Here is a 20,557-nt window from a genome sequence, read left to right on the forward strand (position 1 = left end):
GGTCCCCCACAGTTGCAATTAATAGTCCCAAGAACTTGAAATGATGTTCCTACTGTCATGTACCATATCAACCAGTGACTAGAGGATGGTATAGCCTACTGAGCGTGATGTGGAAAAACAATGACATAACCAAGGAGGCACAAAACTGTAAAATATCTAACGCTGCTTTTCTTTAGTATCTGGGCTGCAAAAGCAAGGATTCAAGACCTCTTCACACTGCATCCTCAAATAACACAATAAGTAACCCACCATGAAATTACTAGACCTTCATTACAGTTCCATTCAAAGACCTCAGACATAGGAATTTAAAGATTTGCACATGTTGGCTATTCATTATGCAGGGCTCATTATTAAATGAATTCCATAGCACAAAATGCCTTGATAAAGGGAACCTTTACTCCCCTACGTGCCATTAATGCAATGAATAATATGAATTATTTGTTATAAAAAATAAAAAAGCTATGACATTTAAATTTGTATATCCACTAGCCTAAATGGGTCTTCTAAAAAATAAGACTGATGTATAATACATATCTGATTTATATTTTATATTTTTATTTATTTATTGTATTACACACACACAAACAAAAGTTTACCAATTATGTTTGATACAGTATGTATCTTAAGGTAAGTACTATGATGTACTGTACTTGGTTAAATGTTTTAGTTAAAGCGCATATCTTTTTAAGTATGATACAAGACTGCAGCAGAAAGACAATGACTCTTGATGGTAAATCTCCCTCCCAACCTGTGAGGGCGCTAAGTAATGGGAACAGAGTACCCTAGACTGTTTGGCCTAACACTTAATTCCTAGGGTTAAAAGGACGTCTGTCATTTAGAAAGAGGGCAGAGCTTCGGTGCATTAACTCATCGACCCGGATGGGAAATGATGTGGCAGGTGCGGATTGGAGGAGCGGCTGTAATCGTTTACCAAGGGGTCATGTGTGACGGTATAAATAGGGGACGAAGCGATGTAATCTGTTCCTTCGTTTTGGTTACAGAACAACCTGGAAGGACCTGTGTTTTGTGTGGAGAAGATTGTGAGTGTTTTCTTTGTTTATTGTCATGTCGGAATAATACTGTTTGTAATTATTTAGACGGCTAAACACGATCCAGGAGCTGTCGGTAAAGGCCAGCACAAACCTGGACAACACTGCACTTAGTTTGCACTAAAGTACAGTATTTTCACCACGAGCACTAGAGCACGCACTGTGGACTGGTGTTTGTGTTATGTGTGAGTGAATTAAAACGGGACTGTTATTATTTCAGGGCCAACCCGCGGATTACAGATAAGCAATACACGCTGCTGTATTGCTTCTCATTGACATTGTTATTATTTACTGTTGTTCCCCATCAGGCATTTGGATTACAAAATGCAACCATTAAATAGCATTGCACCTAGATTATAATTGTCTGTCTGTTTATTGATCACTTGCACCTGCACACTTTTAACCACTTTGCCACAAAGACATAATACAAGATTTCCATTACACGAGAGTAGATGTTAAAACTTCATGCTGATTTGAACTCGGCTCTCACCAAGATAAGCACCAACTAAGACGTAGCTTTACAGTAAACTAATGTGATCCATATGTGTCTCCATCCATTTACGTTTCCTTCCATATGATGATGTAGATATCCTTCTGTCTGGTGTTAATGGCTGAAGTGTAATGCTGGCTCCAGGGATCAGCTTATTTTGCCTCCCTGGCGCATCAGCACACACAACGGCTGCGATGCTGGCTCCGGGGATCAACCACAGTGCGGCCTCCCCAGCGCATCAGCATGACAACCGTCTGGATTGAGCTAAGTAGGGTACATCTCTGGGGTTTTCAAGTGGGCACCTTCCATCCTCAGTGTTTCGTCGACTAACCCACGACACCTCAAGAGGGCTCGACGGTGATTCTGGCGTCCCAGCATCACCCCCCTCCGTCCCCCACTCAACTCAGCCCAGCTTACTTACCTGTCCCCAGCCAGAATCTTTCCGTCTCAACCACAGCCAGTTGCTGCTCCTCTCTGCTGCTTCAGATAAGTTCTTCACTGTGCGACGCAACTCTTGGCCACTGAATCCGACGTCTCTGAGAAACCGGGTTGTAGAGTGTGCCACAAATCCTCAACAACCCACTTCCACTGGGTAAACCCGAACTCTCCATCCTCGCTGTTCCGCTTCAGTGGCTAGTTGAGCATACCGCAGTTTCTTCCTCTCATACGCCTCATCTACAGCGTCCTCCCATGGCACTGTTAACTCTACCAGGTGAACAAGGCGTGCTGATCCAGACCACAAGACAATATCTGGTCGAAGGTTAGTGGTGGCAATCTCAGGTGGAAAAATAAGCCGTTGACCAACATCTGCCAGCATATTCCAGTCTCTAGCAGCTTCCAGTTGTCCTGGGCGAGGATTGGTTTTAACACCTTTTCTTGGTGGTTGCTCTCCTGGGCGGAGGAATGTTGTCTTTTGTGTGTAATGTTTTGATGGAACAGGTGGCAACTTATTGGTCATGTTACGCTTGTCTTCCAATGCTAAGGCCAAACATCGCAGCACCTGGTCATGGCGCCAAGTAAACCGTCCTTGGCTAAGAGCCACCTTACATCCTGTCAAAATGTGCCTTAATGTTGCAGGTGATGAACACAAAGGACATGAGGGATCCTCTCCTACCCAGAGGTTTAGGTTCTGTGGTGATGGGAGAACATCATATGTTGACCTGATGAGGAAACTGATCCTGCTCTGTTCCATTGACCATAGGTCTTGCCAGCCAATCTTGCGTTGTTCCACACTCTCCCATCTCATCCATTCTCCCTGTTTGGCCTGGGAAATGGCCTTTATACACCTCATCCTCTCCTCCTGCTTTTGCACCTCATTGACTACCAGCTTCCTTCTTTGAGCTGGGGCCGCCTTGTGCCATGTAGGAGGAGTTGAACTGAAACCAAGACCCCCTCTTCCATGCTGAACTTGCCCCATGATATCACCAATTCGAAGGGCAGCCTTTGCATCTTCCACGGCTTTCTTTGCCGCCCACTTTCTTCCAGTTTTCAACACAGGTGCTGCCTCCCTTACGCATTTATCGCGTGACTCTACTAATGTCATTTCCAGTCTGACCTTGGCGCACTTAAACTCCTCGGTTAGAGCAGAGACTGGTAGCTGCAGTATTCCTTTACCATAAAGTCCCACTCTGCTGAGGCAGCGTGGAACTCCCAACCATTTCCTGATGTATGAACTGATTAAAGCTTCCAGCTTCTCTACTGTTGTCAAAGAAACCTCGTACACAGTCAGTGGCCACAGCAACCTCGGCAGTAGACCAAACTGAAAGCACCAGAGTTTTAGTTTACCTGGTAGAGCGCAGCTGTCTATGCTCTTCAACCCTTCCACTGCTTGTTGTCTAACTTCTCCCACACGAACTGTGTCCTTTAGATCCCCGTCGTACCATCTCCCAAGACTCTTCACTGGCTTCTCAGACACTGTTGATATTGCCTCACCATTAATGAAGAATGTTTTATCTACTACTTTGCCTTTAATTATAGAGATGCTCCTTGATTTAGTGGGCTTGAATTGCATTCGTGCCCATTCAATGTTATTGGTTAATTTGCCCAATAATCGATTAGTGCAGGCTACTGTTGTAGTCATGGTTGTCATGTCATCCATGTATGCTCGAATTGGTGGTAGTCGCATTCCAGAAGCCAAGCGCTCTCCTCCTACTACCCATTTTGATGCCCTAATGATTACTTCCATTGCCATGGTAAAAGCCAGTGGAGAAATGGTGCATCCTGCCATTATTCCAACCTCTAGGCATTGCCATGTAGTGCTGAATTCTGAAGTTGAAAAACTGAATTGCAAATCTCCAAAATAGGCTTTCACTAAATTTGTTATTGTCATCGGTACACTGAAAAAATCAAATGCTGCCCAAAGTAGTTCATGTGGCACTGAACCATATGCATTAGCCAAATCCAGGAATGTCACATGGAGCTCCTTCCTCTCCTTTTTAGCTGATTGAATTTGTTGCCAGATCACATTGATGTGTTCTAAGCAACCTGGGAAACCTGGAATGCCCGCTTTTTGTATTGAAGTGTCAATGAAGCAGTTCTTTAATAGGTAAGCTGACAATCTCTGAGCAATAATGCTGAAGAAAATCTTGCCTTCTACGTTTAATAGGGAAATGGGATGAAACTGACTGATGCTTATAGAATCTTTTTCTTTAGGTATAAAGACTCCACCTGCTCGGCGCCATGCTCTTGGTACAACCTGTTTTTCCCATGCCACTTTCATCAATTTCCACAGAATTCGTAGAACTCCTGAAGCACTCTTGTACACTCTGTACGGAACTCCATTAGGTCCTGGAGATGATGAAGCCCTTGCTTTTTTCACAGCTTGCTCTACTTCTTTCCACTTAGGTGCACAGTCCTCTATTTGGTATTCTGGTGGATTGATAGGTGGGATGTCTGAAGGAACTGACATAGGCTCCTGCCTTTTTGAATCTGTATGTGTTTCCTCCAAATATCTCTCCAGCTCAACCTTAGATGCTTTTAGTGTGCCATTCTTCTCACTGGTGAATAACTTCTTTACAAATTTGAATGGGTCTTTATAAAAGTTAGCTCTCGCACGCTCCTTCTTTTTGTAGCGTTTCCGTAGGCGCTCAGCTCTGCGCAATGTTGCAAGCTTATCTTTTATGACCCTTTGTAAGAGATTGAGTCCCTCCTTCTGACTTTGTTCTGCTCTTTTCCATTGGTTCCTCAGCTGTCTCCTTTCACTAACTAAGCGTTCAATCTCCTGCTGCCGTCTAGACTTTCCAGGAATAGTTTGTACTTTTTCCTTCCTTTTTTCAATTCCAAACCTTTCACTTCCATATGCGTAGATGATGTCCCCAAATTTATCCAGCTTCTTTTCAACTGTTCCACTAAATCTTTCCAATGCAACGCAGAGATCTGTGTTTACTGTGTCCCATGCAGTTTTCTCACAAGCTCTTGGCCATTTAACTCCAGGCTTGTGCCCGTTGAGGTTCTTTTCTCTCTTATGCTGGTTTGTATGACCGGGTTCACAAGGATCATTAGGTTCATCACTAACTGTGTCCATGCAAGTCCTCCTCACGTCTATGACAGGGGTGCTGATATCCTGCGAACTGTGGTTTGTTTTCTGTCGCTGGATTTCATTCGACTGACTTGACTGACTTCGTAAGAAGTACTGATCAATGCGAGGCCCTTGTCCCTTCTCCCTCAAGCATTTCATTCTCTCTTGATGAATCTTCAAACCCCTGACCGTTGTCGCCTTGCTCCAGCCGCAGACACAAACCTGGAGTTCCATGTCTTTGTTAACTGCAGATCTTGAACTAGTCTTTTGTGAAGTACTCTCCATACTCATATCCGTTTCCGTTCCTAAGTCATTAACTGTGTTGTCCAACGTTGAGTCATTTTCCGCCCCCGCTCTCGCAGACTCTAGGGGTATTTTTCTCTTTAATTTCTCTTTAAAATGAGGCCACTTTTTACCTTAACACGCACACTATATGTAATTAAACACAGTATTTTGGACTATAAATCCATAAAGCTTACTGGTATATTAAAACAGATGGTAGAATCATATACTAGTGTGATAAGAATTAACAGGATTTCCTGACTTTGACCTATGTATCCCATAAAAGCAAGCAGTTTACTAACACAATATTTAATATAGTCTATTTTATCATTGTTTATCTATTTTTATGTTGGTGTTTGAATTGTAAAGATTTATGGTGATGTTAATGTCATTTTATCACCCTATCAATTTTCACCAGGTTAGAGAAGGCAGTATACTGTTGATACATGTATAAAAAGGCAATCAGACTCCTTCTAATACTCTTGTGCATCGAGTGAACAAAATCAACACCACTAAAAAAACCAAAACAGATGTATATTGCACTCATTTTGTAACCAGAAACAGCACATTCATAACAAAATGTGATATGAAAAGTAATATAATGCTGCAAATAATCAACCCCTAAAAACCCAAATTGATTGAACCAGCATGCTCTGTTGAAAGAAAAAAGAAAAAACTGCACTAAATGTCAACTCAAAATGGCGTGATGATGTTTGACACCAGGGAGCCTGTAGGCTCTGTGGCTGTACTGGACAGTGTGAAGAGGCAGTAAGCAGCATGCTTCACACATTCATAATTAACATGGCTAGTTCAATCCATCCAAAACAAACCCAAAATGCTCTGCCTTAAGGAACAGGAACTTTGCTTAAAAGAACACCTTTTTGGCACTGCTATCATTTGATTCACAAGTGATAAGTACTGTTTTGTAACCTGAAAACCCATCATCATTCAAATGGTTTATTCAACTTTTCAAATGTGACTTGTCATGGTGAGAGTATCTTGAGGCACACTGATTGGTTTATTCAATCTTTCCAGAACCACCATCATATCATTGCCTAGTTTTGTATTCTGATTTCCACGAGTGCACCTCATCGCTACAAAATGGCATGTAAACAAATGGGGAAACGCACCGCTGTTTCTCTTGCTACAAAAAGTTGGAAAATGATTGCTCTCCTGAAAAAAACCTGAATCAGACACAAGTCGTCAATCAATTTGGTATTTTCAATTCTGGTGAGTTGCTTCACCATTCTGTTAATAATTTTGTGCATGTCTTGAATATTGCTTCTCTACAGGTGTTCATAATCAATCTAGAGCTCCTGCTGCATTTTTTAACGTGTGTAGGGGTGCTGTGTTAGTTTGACAGTTAGTTTATTAACATTAGTTTGTCTGTTACTTTATTATTATTATAGTTTATTAACATACACTTGCCTATTACTTTTCTCTTACTTAGTCTGTTCATTTCATATGTTGATGCACGTGCATCATGACAAGTAATACGCATTTATTTATTTAATGATTCATATTGTGTCTGATGGTCAACTCTGTCTTAAAGAATTGCCTAAGAGAAAGCTTTGATTGCTTCCCGAGGGGTGTTCTCTTAGCCGGAGGCAACTGTATAGGATGTTGTCATGCTTATCGTCCCTCCTTCAGATATTTTATTTGTATATACTGCAGTCTAATGGGAAACCAAGGGAGGCTGGGTTCCCGTTTTCCATTTATAAAGAGTTCCAACTTTCTTAACACCAAGTTGGTTTAATTGCCTTCATGATTCAATGTGTTGATTCTTAATATGTTTAACATCACCAAAAGTCAGGCAGACATTGAACTAAGGAGGTAACTCCCACATTCAAGCCAATACTCAATCACTGGTGTCTGTCAATAGCATTGAAGCCAGGTGCATTTAAAACACCTCTCTTTGTAGGCCATGCCATGATTGTATATTTTGATACAGTATTCATAAAAACAACACCATTAAATAAATACATTTTTAAAATGATACATATCCCAGTTTAACAGCTTGAAAAGAAAACACACTGGAGGACTGTGTTAATAATCAAAGCCTTCAAATGTACTTCAAATGAGGGTGGGTACTGTAAATGTCTATTTAAAACCAGCTACAGCATGGAACCATCACAGGTCATTGTTGTTGTCTTCGTACTAAGCATAAAACACGGCACAAATCAGTCGCTAACATTGTTACCAGTGATCTTTTTTATTCTCTTTATTAACTTAACATAGTTAAAGGCTCATTCATACCCTTTTATGATTTGTTTCTACCCAGATGGTTTGGATCCAATTTAAAAATGGCCTTTGCATGTAACTTAATCAAATCGTTGTTCAGGGACCACAGGAAGTATTCTACTGCAGTTTATGCCTTTAAAAGCAAATAATCACATTTCGTTTATTTCCATTAAGTTGAGATAATTTGCACAATGGGATGAGTTAAACCTTTGTTTTTCAAAGGCTTTTCACCATACCTCAATGCCTAGCTGCTCTCTTACTTTTGATTAAATCTTCTTTAATCAAAAACAGAGCAGTGCAGATAAGGAGTTTATAACTAGTAAAGGTAATTAACAAATTGATATACTGTAAATCATGCAAAAGAAAATGTTTCATGTTTTACAGGCGTCCTCTTGAGCTCAGCAGGTGCCTGGCCAGTAAAATCTGCTGTAGCGTGATGAGAAGAAACAGTCCTGCCGGCTTTGCCTCCCTAACCCTCTGCAATCCCCAGCCAGGGCAGTTTGAGTTTTTCATTTCCACTGGGATGGTTTGTCATGGCTAATTCTCTATGGATTTATGAGTTGCACAGAAAAAATACCTCTCTTGTAATATTGTACTCTATTTGTTTAGTCATTTCTTTTCCATGTGAACACTGTGGTGTAAACACCCCAAGTTCAGAGGACTTAATTAAATAATTGTAGTTATTAAACATGATTAAAACTGATACAGTGAATAACTGAAAAAAAAAACAGGTAAGGATCTCAGCAGCACAACGGCAAAAACCTGAAACCCAACCCTTACAGAGATGTGTGTATCCAGCTGCCCAAACCATAAGGATTTAAAAATAAATGTAAAAAAAAAAAGAATAGATAGGGAGAGAAAGCGGGGTAGTGCTACTGTGATGAACAACAACATGTTCTCCCACTGGTCCTTTTCACTTATTAGTCAGTGTCTGGACTGATCAGCAGCTTGGGAATCCTCCTGCCTTCCAGTGCTTCTCATTGCTTTGAAATGTTGTTCCTCAGTTAGACAATACTGGTTACAAGCCTGTCTCAGTATAATGAACACATCTTTGTATTTTAAAGGAGACTTTAACCCAGATTAACTATATTGAATACTGAATATTGGAACCTATGGTATGCCTTTTATAATATGCTTCAAAAATGTTTGACAACATATCTTTCATCTGATGCATAGATATAAGTCATAATTATTGGGTTACAACCTGGTGCTATGAAATCAATAAGAGGGATGACATTTTGTCTGATTGGCTTTTGGAAATAAGTAAATATTATTAACGGGATGGAAAAGGTTAAATACAGACAGAATAGCTTTGACCAGTTTGAAAAATCAGACATTGCTTTGTCTTCAAATCCATTATGGGTAACTAATTAGAAATCTGATTCCCTGTTAAGAATGTAGTTATAAAACGATTATAACGTTTAACGCATTAGAGATACTGTACCCGGAAACATACTGCAGATATCATCAAAATAATAATGAATCACAGGAGTCTAACTGCAAGAATGAAAATTGTATCCATCAATGATTGCCTCATGTCATTTTTATACTGCTCCCATTATAAGATGTTAACTGTGCACAGTCTTGCTCAGAGACGGTCCCACAGGTCAAATATGCTATTGACTTTAGCTAACATATCCACAAGGGCAGAAACAGTAACAAATAATGATTAACAGCACATAGCACGGCAAAATAAACAGTTAAGAAAGCTCATATCATGCACATTTAAAGACGAATAAAGTATGCCATTAACAGTGTGTGTCAAATTTCTATATATTATTTCTGTTAAAATTTTAATCTTAGAATTGTTAAGGTTTACATTTCCGAATCGTTAAACTGGCTTTTTAATCAAGGGAAAATGGTGGTGCATGCTATCCAAATGGTCTGTATCAATACAGTGTTTTCTATAGACTGTGGCAATAGTGCCCTGAAAGATAACCAGCTCAGGTTCCCGTTCAAGTGGACATTTGCTAGTTTGCACAATTGAATTTAACATTATTTAACATTATGTGTGTATCAGCTGAAAGTGTAATATACTGTATTCCTGAGCTAGTCTGACCTGTACTATATCCCCAGAGACAAACTGCCCTTTCTCACTTTGGAGATATGATGGTCCAATATGAAAAACTGACTAGTGAACAGATTTAATATAGATGCAATAAACTGCAGAACAAAATAGTGGTCACAGATGCCAAATGAAAAAATAACATAACATTCCTCAGGTGCCAGGTCATAGATATACTTTCAAACAAAGTGCATTTAACTCCATAGATCACAAAAGGTTACTAAATGCAAAAGTGCTACCGGCAATTAAATATATGAAAGTGACATCTACAGTGCATGCACTGTTCAGTACATGCCCAAGTGTAGCCCAAAAGCCAAATGTTTTACATTTAAAAAATATATATTTAATTTAAACCAACAAGTTTCTGTAATTAATGGAACATGTAATAAACAGGGAACAAAGCAAAATGTACAAATCTGTAAAAGCTTGAAAACAGTTTGATAGGAACCCTCTTGATTAATGGTTTGAGGGCACAAATTGCTCCCTCCACAGGCCCCCTGCGTTCTGTGACGCAAGTTGAAATCAATGGGATTTGATCAGGCATTTAAAGTTGCTATGGCATTCTGGGAAATCAACCAAATGAAAACAGGAGAGATCCCTCTGAGCCATGGATAGCTGCTAAACAGGCCTTCTAAACTAGCTTTACTGCTTCCATTCATAAATGGCCGAATCTATTAAGGCCTTTCAATGAGTTCAGTATGCCTGGATTACCATATCACATTTCCGGATGGTTACAAGAACAGTGTTAGTCCCATATGTTGATGTGTTAGTAATGAGCAGAGAAGTACTGTAGTGTTTAGCCTGCAGTACCCCTCTCCACAAGGGGCAGACAATCCATTCCACAAAATAGAAGAACAAAAAAAGAATACTAACAGTAGGTTACAGGACATTAGACACAATAGTACATTGCTGTGAAACTGTACAATCTAAAAATACCTCATGAACTCTGAACGGCGATATCTGTTTGTTTTTTGAGGTACAATATCTGCCGTCATATATTCTACACAATATTAATAAAACACATTTCTATGCATCATCTCATTAAAATCTATTGATGTGTTTATGTATTTTATACTTTCCATCTAGAACACTACTGAATTGTAAATATTGTACAAATCCTTTATTGTAACATGTCACAATATATAGAAAACCATTACATGATGTAAGAATAAATAATGCATTTGAATATAAACAATAACAAGCCGCTGTCATGCCGTCAAACGCCTATAAATACCTCCAATGTTTTGATTCAAGCACATGCTGATATATGAATAATATATAGAACACCAGAATATATTACCACACAATAATATGTCTAAAGTTGGTTTTGAGCAGTAATGCACACAAGGTTAAGCTGCTATGCTTCTGGGAGAACTTGGTGAAGTCATCCCCATTTTTTTACTGACAAGATTAAATTCAAAAGGTGTCCAGGTCTTTTCAGGTAGCTGGTGATTCTCTCGTTTCTCCCACTGAGTGCAAATAGTACATAGTGAGGTTTATGCCAGTAAGGGTTTTTCTTCTTGCATTTTCATTGTTCATTGCTCTTTTAAAAATGGTTGTTTGAATTCTTTTGTTATTGGTGTGAAACTCTTTTTTTTTTTTTTCGAATTGTCCATATTTTGGTCTTGAATGTAACCTATTATTATCCACTTTATAGTGCTTGTTTTAATTAGCGATAAATATGGCAGCTGTTGACATAAAGCTGCCCAGGCAAGCACTGACACTGAAGACATATATAAACAGTATATATATATATATATATATATATATATATATATATATATATATATATATATATATATATATATATATATATATACTGTTTTAATGATTTGTATGTCATAGTATTTAGATCTGCTGCTGTTTAAACCCCACTGCTGTAGCTAGCCAGCTTGGTCCAGCTAGGTCTTGGGCTTCCCTGAAAGTCTGGATCTCTTCCAGTTTTGAAGAAACACTTGTTATTATTTGTTTATTTAGCAGACGCCTTTATCCAAGGTGACTTACAGAGACTAGGGTGTGTGAACTATACATCAGCTGCAGAGTCACTTACAATTACGTCTCACCCGAAAGACGGAGCACAAGGAGGTGAAGTGACTTGCTCAGGGTCACACAATGAGTCACTGGCTGAGGTGGGATTTGAACCGGGGACCTCCTGGTTACAAGCCCTTTTCTTTAACCACTGGACCACACAGCCTCCTCTTGTTGCAGGGAGACTGAAATATTAGATGAAAATTTATCTCAATCCAGCAAATAACTAAATCTTTTTAGTAGGCTTCTTCAGTAGGAGGTTATATATATAGGAGATTATATATATTATCTAAAAAATGCTTTGATGAACATCTATACCCTAGGTAGTGTACAAAATGTGAAGGTCTATATAGTGGGAAGAGTATAAATAGAAAAATAATGCATTATTCTTAAGTCATTTGCTATGAAAACATTTCCTTGCAGCAGATTTTACAGAATCTTAGTGATGAAAATATGAGCATTTTAGTAATTACCGCTGGCATAACAGGAGACAAATGCTATTCTAGTGCCTACTATATTGTAATGACTGATAATTACATTTCCTCTAATGGTTTGAGGGCATTGGGATTTATATATATATATATATATATATATATATATATATATATATATATATATATATATATATATATATATTTGTTTGCACGTACACAAAAGGTTTAAATGCTTATAAAAATGTATTTCATGATGGTTCTGTGTAGAAAGAAAATTAAACACAGTGCAGTTATACTTATATTTTAAAAAATGGCTACTTTTTTCATAGTGGCAATTGCTATTAGAGGTCCAACCAACCATCCAAAAGGTTCTGCAGTGTGCGAGAAACCCTCTATACAAAATAAGTCTTAGAATGTGTATTATCCTAATTCCTAGGATAATTTCCCTCATAAATATCTTCCCGGTTAAATTGGGATATTTGGTAAAAGGTCAAGGCAATTCAATCATTAGAAGAGGCAGCTGGTGTTAAGAATTGAAGAAAAATGACCTTTCAGGGTTGGAGAGAGTTTTTGCGGAGTAAGATTTGTTCAAATGAGAACAGTCAATGCCCATAAATTACTTTCATTGGTGTTTACAGACCATGCACTTTTGAGTTGTTGATGACAGTCAAAGTAATTTTAGCAAATCAACCAACCACCACAGGAAATTAAATGCTGGCCTTCTGCCAATTTCAAATGCAATTCATAGCCAACGTCCTTACTTTAATTTCTGGGTTTGCTGAGGTGGAACAAGGTCAACATACATTCATTTCTCATATCTCGTGATGAGTGCGTAGACAAAGAGTTATTTTATAAAACCTCAACCTCCATTTATAAAGAGGAGGTCAGATGGAAATGAGATGGTGCTATTGGATTTTAATAACTCTATTAACAGCATGACAAATAGTAAAACCAGTGCGGGTAGGAGCAAAACAGGGATACTAGATCAAACATTGCTTTGGAGTGGCAGTCAGAATAGGGAATTCAAGCAGATAGTTGGAGTCTTCAAACAGCAGTTTCTGAATGTTATTGTACACTGAGAGCAACTTTCTTGGGATTCAGTGTTATTCCATGCAATGGCAGGCAGCTGGTAGGTAGCAATACTGGTCCTTAGGCCAGTGACAGCCTTTAGGCAGTCACTGTAGGCAGTCATGTAATGGAGCATGAGTCAAAGTATGGTTTAAAGAGTCAGGTTTTTGAAGGATTATGAAGTATGTATCACAGAACATTAGTCTCTATGTTAGAATTTCAATTTATGCAATGATTTGTTAAAATGCAATGCTATCTAAAGTTTATCTTCCTTTACTAATTTAAACTTGAAGGCACAGTAGATCCTAAGCAAATAGAAATTGTCGAGCCTGTGAATGGAAAATGACTCCATATGGCCAGTGTGCTCCTAGGAGCCTCGTGGAATAGTACTGAAGATTATTAATGGCTTCCAGCCACCTGCTGGCAACAGTCCATGATGCAAAAACAGCTGGCATCAATACAAGTAACACTCGACAATTTGTATTGCAATCATGTCAGTTATAAACCTTATTATGATTATTAATTGCTCTTAAATTTTTGTCAGACTCATTCTATTCTAATTTTAATGGTTGGAAAGATGGTATATATAGAGAGATGACAAACAGAATTGTAAAAAGAAAAAAAAAATAACATTGTGATTATTATATAAACCATATGACCTGCTTTGTGAACTAGGTCCATATTTTCTTATGGCTAGAAACAATGTATAATCAAGAAGACAAACCAACAACTGTGTTAGGAGGAGATCCTGATTGTCCAATTGAAGGTCATTGTGAGACTTGTTGTACAACTAATGTTTTTTTTTGTGTGTGTATTATGAGAAACAAATAATAGACAGGCTCTCACAGCAACGTCCTTGGGTTGGAGTAAGAGTTATAAATTATTTGACTGCTGAGTTGAAAAGTGAATGCACTTTAAATTGAGAAATTGATTTTTTTCCCCCTTAGAAAACTAATCCAAAGCCCAAGGAGTTTAGTGAAACAGCCATTCTACCACAAGATTTCAATTTTTACTTGGATAGTACATTTGACCATGGGGACCTCACAAGGATGCTTAAGAACTGACACGTGCCTACTGGCAGTATAATCCTATTGAGTCTAAGCTTGCTACTGAACTCCTGCCATGCCTAGCAGCTGTAGACAAACGGTACTTAAGAAAGCAAAAGGACTACATATGGACAACAGGGAGGCTTTTCTTAGCCTGACTGTGGCAGCATTAACCCCAAGGCAGACAGACTTAGGATCATGGCTGTCTACCACACCCCTGCAGTGATTATTATTAGATGTGACTTTGCCCCATCTAAATGGGCTTGGCGGTTCCTGAGTTATTTACAAATGTAGTATTGAGCATTTCATCTTTCCAGTGAAATTATGAGATAATGGATTTCAGGCTGCGTTTCCCAATGTACCTGATGACAACGGCCCTGTTCATTAAAGTGAGGAATATAAATTATGACCAGGGAGTGTAAAAAATGGATTTAATTAAATGGAACAGTGGAGCCGCATTGTCATGATCACCTGAAAAGCAAATATTTTAAAACAGGTGTTAACCATGAACAGTTATCTTGAGGATTCTGGAGTTATCTTCTGATAGAATATTTTACCTTGCAATCCCTGTGTTCAGGTTTTAATCCGTATAGTGTCTGGCATTTTCTGTACTAGTATAGTTAAGGTCTGATGATTCAGTTCTTATAATATGTATAGTATTTGATCACCATATGAAGCTACCAGAATTGGTTTCTCACACCCACTGTATGGTTCTGCACATTTAAACTGTTTCATTCATATGAAGATTTATTAACTGAGAGCACTCAATAACCTCAGGATTACATCGACTTTCAATGTGCACATCTGAATTGTACAATCTCAAACCCTGCAGACTAATGTGGTAAATGTATAGGACTGCATTGGAATAAAACAAAAGTTCAGAATAATCAGAACTTTTAAAATTTTAGTTATGCATGATAAGCTCAGAATGCAAGCCTTGTTTGCCCAGAGAGTTCAGAACTCTCAGATGAATCAATAGCAAATCACCTGGAAGCCATAAAATAGAACAGGGATTTAATCCATAGCTACTGCAGCAGCTGCACTAGCCTAGACTTATGTCAAAACAGAACACCAAAGAGTAATGGAATTCTTGGGGGCAACTAAAGAAAGAAAACAAATGCAGTTTACTTCCTTCATCCAACATGGAAACAAATGCAGCACTCTGGGGCTTAGGATTTGAATGCTGTGTCATACTGCCAGGACATACATCCCTATAGAGAAAAGCATTACTCATTATCATTAAGATATCAATCACACAGTGTGGCGGAGTGTCCCGCCCCTATTTATTATTATTTGTATTTTTGTTTGCGGCGCGGGTAAAAGCGCTGCGTCTTTTATTATTATTTAAAAACCCCGTGAGGATGCATGGCTGATCAGCTACTGATTACTTAAATAGCTGACAGTCATGCATCCTTACCAAACGCGTGCAGACTCTGGCCGGGGGATAATAAGATAATTACCAACTAGTTAATCCCTCGGCCAGAGTATATAAACCTGCAGCTCTCTGCATTTGAGGTTGGGGTGTTGGAGTAGAGAGTACGGGGAGCGGAGAGAAGGTATAACATTTAAAAAAACAATTGCTAATACGTGCTGGATTATCCAGCACGGCACTTACTTGTTTGTTTATTTATTCGTTTGGCCCTCGTGCCCTTTTGTTTGTATTTTGTTTAAATCTTTTGTTTGTTTGTTATTAAATACGCTGAGTGCTTTTGCACTCAGTTTCACCCGCCCATCCACTGTTTGGAGTCAGTTACTTCCTGGTCCGTGACGTCATCCACCACACCACTGCGAGCCAGACTGTCACATATGGTGTCCTGCGTGGGATAAAACAAATGCCTCCAATAGCCGGACCAGGAAAGAAAAGCTCGTTTTTTTTGTTCGTTTTTTTTTTCAAAGTGTTTTTGTGTGTTTTTTGGGGAAAAAAAAAAAAAAAAAAATATGGGAAGAAGCGGACGGAGGAAGCAGCAGCTACAGCAGCGTGGGGCCGGTCGCAGGTCCCACTGTAGCTCAACCATGCTGGACATCTGCCCCACCTGCTTGAAAGGTGAGGAGTGGTGCTTCGCTGTTGGGGAGGTGGGTCACATAGCACCCGACCAACCCCCTCCATGGCAGGAGAAAGAGGAGCCAGAGCGTCCAGTGAGGGAGGACCTGCATCCTCCAAAGAGGACGAATGCACTCTCCTCTGAGGGAGTCTGGGACTGGCTGGTGGAGCCGGGGAGGGATTATGAGGAAGCCCTCCCTGCAGTGATCAACCTCCTGTGGGCAAGAGATGGGGAGCGCTGGGAGGCCTGGGAACAGCAACACCACCCAGCTTCCCTCCCAGACATCGCAGCCATGGTGTTCAACTACCTGGCTGCGGATATGGGAGAGACCCTGCTGCTGCCATCTCCAGCACAAAAGGGAGAGGAGCCATCGCTACCGTCTCCACCAGCAGAGGGAGAGGAGCCATCGCTGCCGTCTCCAGCGCCAGAGGGAGAGGAGCCATCGCTGCCGTCTCCAGCGCCAGAGGGAGAGGAGCCATCGCTGCCGTCTCCAGCATCAGAGGGAGAGGAGCCATCGCTGCCGTCTCCAGCGCCAGAGGGAGAGGAGCCATCGCTGCCGTCTCCAGCGCCAGAGGGAGAGGAGCCATCGCTGCCGTCTCCAGCGCCAGAGGGAGAGGAGCCATCGCTGCCGTCTCCAGCATCAGAGGGAGAGGAGCCATCGCTACCGTCTCCAGCATCAGAGGGAGAGGAGCCATCGCTGCCGTCTCCAGCATCAGAGGGAGAGGAGCCATCGCTGCCGTCTCCAGCATCAGAGGGAGAGGAGCCATCGCTACCGTCTCCACCAGCAGAGGGAGAATGCCTGCTGGTTTCGCCTCCACAGCCTGGGGAGGAGCCCGAACGTCCTACGCCCGAGTGGGAGGAGCCCGAACGTCCTACGCCCGAGTGGGAGGAGCCCGAACGTCCTACGCCCGAGTGGGAGGAGCCCGAACGTCCTACGCCCGAGTGGGAGGAGCCCGAACGTCCTACGCCCGAGTGGGAGGAGCCCGAACGTCCTACGCCCGAGTGGGAGGAGCCCGAACGTCCTACGCCCGAGTGGGAGGAGCCCGAACGTCCTACGCCCGAGTGGGAGGAGCCCGAACGTCCTACGCCTAAGAGGGGGGAGTCGGTGCATCCACAGCCCAAGAGGGAGGAGTCGGTGCGTCCACAGCCCAAGAGGGAGGAGTCGGTGCGTCCACAGCCCAAAGAGGGGGGAGTCGGTGCGTCCATAGCCCAAGAGGTGGAAGTCTGCGCTTCCACAGCCTTAGGACCCAAGCTGCAGTCCCAAGAGCCAGAAGGGGAGGAGTTACAGGCTCAACCCCCTGAATTTTTCTGGGGGGGAGAAGGGCAGGATGCTGGTGTTCCCCAGCAGCCTCTATTTATGCTGCTGAAGGGAGCACGGCACACACCAGCCCAGCCGCCACAGCAGAGGGAGCCAGCACCGCCACAGCCTCCCTCTGAGTGGCCAGCATCCGCCCCATCGCCTCTGCCTCCACCACCACCAGGAGCAGAGCAGCAGGAGCTGCCTCTGTCTCCACCACCACCAGGAGCAGAGCAGCAGGAGCTGCTTCTGTCTCCACCATCACCAGGAGCAGAGCAGCAAGAGCTGCCTCTGCCTCCGCCACCTCCACCAGCAGAGGGTGAATGCCTGCTGGTTCCACATCCACCGTCGTGGGAGGACTGCTTGCCCCTCCCACCTCCACCAGCAGAGGGTGAATGCCTGCTGGTTCCGCCTCCACCGTCGTGGGAGGACTGCTTGCCCCTCCCACCTCCACCAGCAGAGGGTGAATGCCTGCTGGTTCTGCCTCAACCGTCGTGGGAGGACTGCTTGCCCCTCCCACCTCCACCAGCAGAGGATGAATACCTGCTGGTTCCGCCTCAGCCGCCGTGGGAGGACTGCTTGCCACTCCCAGCTCCACCAGCAGAGGGTAAATACCTGCTGGTTCCGTCTCAGCCGCTGTGGGAGGACTGCTTTCCCCTCCCACCATCGCCATTGCCTGGGGATGGCTGTTCTGCATCGCCTGGGGCTGCCTTTTGTTCTCCACAGGACACAGGGTACGAGGGAGAAGTGGAGCTCCCGCTGCCGCCTCCATGGCCAGGGGCTCCCCTCCCGAGTTCGCCTTCCGAGGGTCCGCTGCGGCTGCCGTCGCCTTCCGAGGGTCCGCTGCGGCTGCCGTCGCCTTCCGAGGGTCCGCTGCGGCTGCCGTCGCCTTCCGAGGGTCCGCTGCTGCTGCCGTCGCCTTCCGGGGGTCCGCTGCTGCTGCCGTCGCCTTCCGAGGGTCCGCTGCTGCTGCCGTCGCCTTCCGAGGGTCCGCTGCTGCTGCCGTCGCCTTCCGAGGGTCCGCTGCTGCTGCCGTCGCCTTCCGAGGGTCCGCTGCTGCTGCCGTCGCCTTCCGAGGGTCCGCTGCTGCTGCCGTCGCCTTCCGAGGGTCCGCTGCTGCTGCCGTCGCCTGGGGTCGCCAGGGATCCTGCTTCGCCTGGGGTCGTCGAGGGTCCGGCTTTGCCTGGGGTCGCCAGGGATCCTGCTTCGCCTGGGGTCGTCGAGGGTCCGGCTTCACCTGGGGTCGCCAGGGATCCTGCTTCGCCTGGGGTCGCTACACGATGGCCGGAGCTCCATGAAAGGGAGCTGCCAGAAATGAAGAAAGGGGGGGAGGTCAGGAGACCAGCTCCCCCAGCCGCACTTTCGCGGCTGGAGATCATGTGGTCGGAGCCCCACGGAGGGGAATTGCCGGCCATGAAGAAGGGGGGAGAGGTCAGGAGACCAGCTCCCCCAGCCGCACTTTCGCGGCAGGATAGAGTGTGGCGGGAGCCCCGGAAGAGGGAGCTGCCGGCCACGAAGAATGGGGGGGTGCCAGAGATTCCACCATGGCCACCCCCCAGAAGTAACTTGCTTCCCCCTCTTCCGGGACTTTAAGACTGAGGGGGGAGGTGGCCGTTGGGGCCATGTGTGCTGCGCACAAGGGGGGGCATGTGTGGCGGAGTGTCCCGCCCCTATTTATTATTATTTGTATTTTTGTTTGCGGCGCGGGTAAAAGCGCTGCGTCTTTTATTATTATTTAAAAACCCCGTGAGGATGCATGGCTGATCAGCTACTGATTACTTAAATAGCTGACAGTCATGCATCCTTACCAAACGCGTGCAGACTCTGGCCGGGGGATTAAGATAATTACCAACTAGTTAATCCCTCGGCCAGAGTATATAAACCTGCAGCTCTCTGCATTTGAGGTTGGGGTGTTGGAGTAGAGAGTACGGGGAGCAGAGAGAAGGTATAACATTTAAAAAAACAATTGCTAATACGTGCTGGATTATCCAGCACGGCACTTACTTGTTTGTTTATTTATTCGTTTGGCCCTCGTGCCCTTTTGTTTGTATTTTGTTTAAATCTTTTGTTTGTTTGTTATTAAATACGCTGAGTGCTTTTGCACTCAGTTTCACCCGCCCATCCACTGTTTGGAGTCAGTTACTTCCTGGTCCGTGACGTCATCCACCACACCACTGCGAGCCAGACTGTCACACACAGGTAATAGAAAACCATTATGTGTAACTACATTGGTTATATTAAATGTGCAGAAAATCAAATCTTCAGAGGCAATGAGGCAGGTACTTTGCATCATATTTTATTGACATGTGCTCCCTTTAGAGGTAATAAAGCTGCATTAAATATAGTATTTAACAATAAAACAAACAAACACACGCACACACACACACACATATATATATATATATATATATATATATATATATATATATATATATATATATATAAGAAAAAAGAAAAAAGAGAAAAGGATATTTCAGGTACTTAAAAAGGTAGAATAATTGATTACAAATCAATTATCAGGACATTTCAGACTACAAGTCCTTCATCGGCTGAATACAACAAAACAGTGCTTTAAGAAGTTGATAAAAAACAAACAAGTAGTCTTTTAAACAAAATTCCAGAATGTTGATGATGATGATGATGATGATGATGATGATGACCTCAGAATAGAATGTTCATTCCAAATTTGAAATGAAAAAAAAAATAATACAGCCCTACCCATAATCCTCTAGCAAACATACTATATTAATAATGGTACTTTCAATATACTGTTTATTATATAATATTATTAACATTTAAAAAAATATAAATCAACCAACATCTTGCAAACCCTAAAACAGAAACCATTGGTAGTTACCCAGTTATCACCTGTATTCGAATCATAGCAGTGAGCAGAAACATTTGACAACATGCATCCTGTTCCCAGTCACAACTATTTTGTTTTAGCAGTACTTCCCAAAGGCTAGTCTCTGTGTGCAGCTAAACACAGGGAATCCAA

General features: G+C 42.5%; 1 protein-coding gene across 1 annotated transcript; it reads left to right on the forward strand.

The window, feature by feature from the left end:
• The first annotated feature begins 17,953 nt into the window (after positions 1–17,953).
• LOC131699514 (skin secretory protein xP2-like) lies at positions 17,954–19,383 on the forward strand. Its single transcript, XM_058996589.1, has 2 exons — positions 17,954–18,166; positions 18,286–19,383. Exons 1-2 carry the CDS (start codon positions 18,095–18,097, stop codon positions 19,150–19,152), a joined length of 939 nt encoding a protein of 312 aa, XP_058852572.1. The 5' UTR covers positions 17,954–18,094; the 3' UTR covers positions 19,153–19,383.
• Positions 19,384–20,557: the final 1,174 nt, after the last annotated feature.

This window comes from Acipenser ruthenus, chromosome 22, assembly GCF_902713425.1.
Source record: "Acipenser ruthenus chromosome 22, fAciRut3.2 maternal haplotype, whole genome shotgun sequence".
Taxonomy (NCBI): Eukaryota; Metazoa; Chordata; class Actinopteri; order Acipenseriformes; family Acipenseridae; genus Acipenser; species Acipenser ruthenus.

What these genes read in the sequence shown, in the direction of transcription:
- LOC131699514 (XM_058996589.1), top strand. Translation starts at nt 18,095, where the DNA reads ATGAATACCTGCTGGTTCCGCCTCAGCCGCCGTGGGAGGACTGCTTGC. An exon ending in CCCAGCTCCACCAGCAGAGG is followed by an intron (nt 18,167 to 18,285) that starts GTAAATACCTGC and finishes TGTTCTCCACAG; the next exon opens with GACACAGGGTACGAGGGAGA.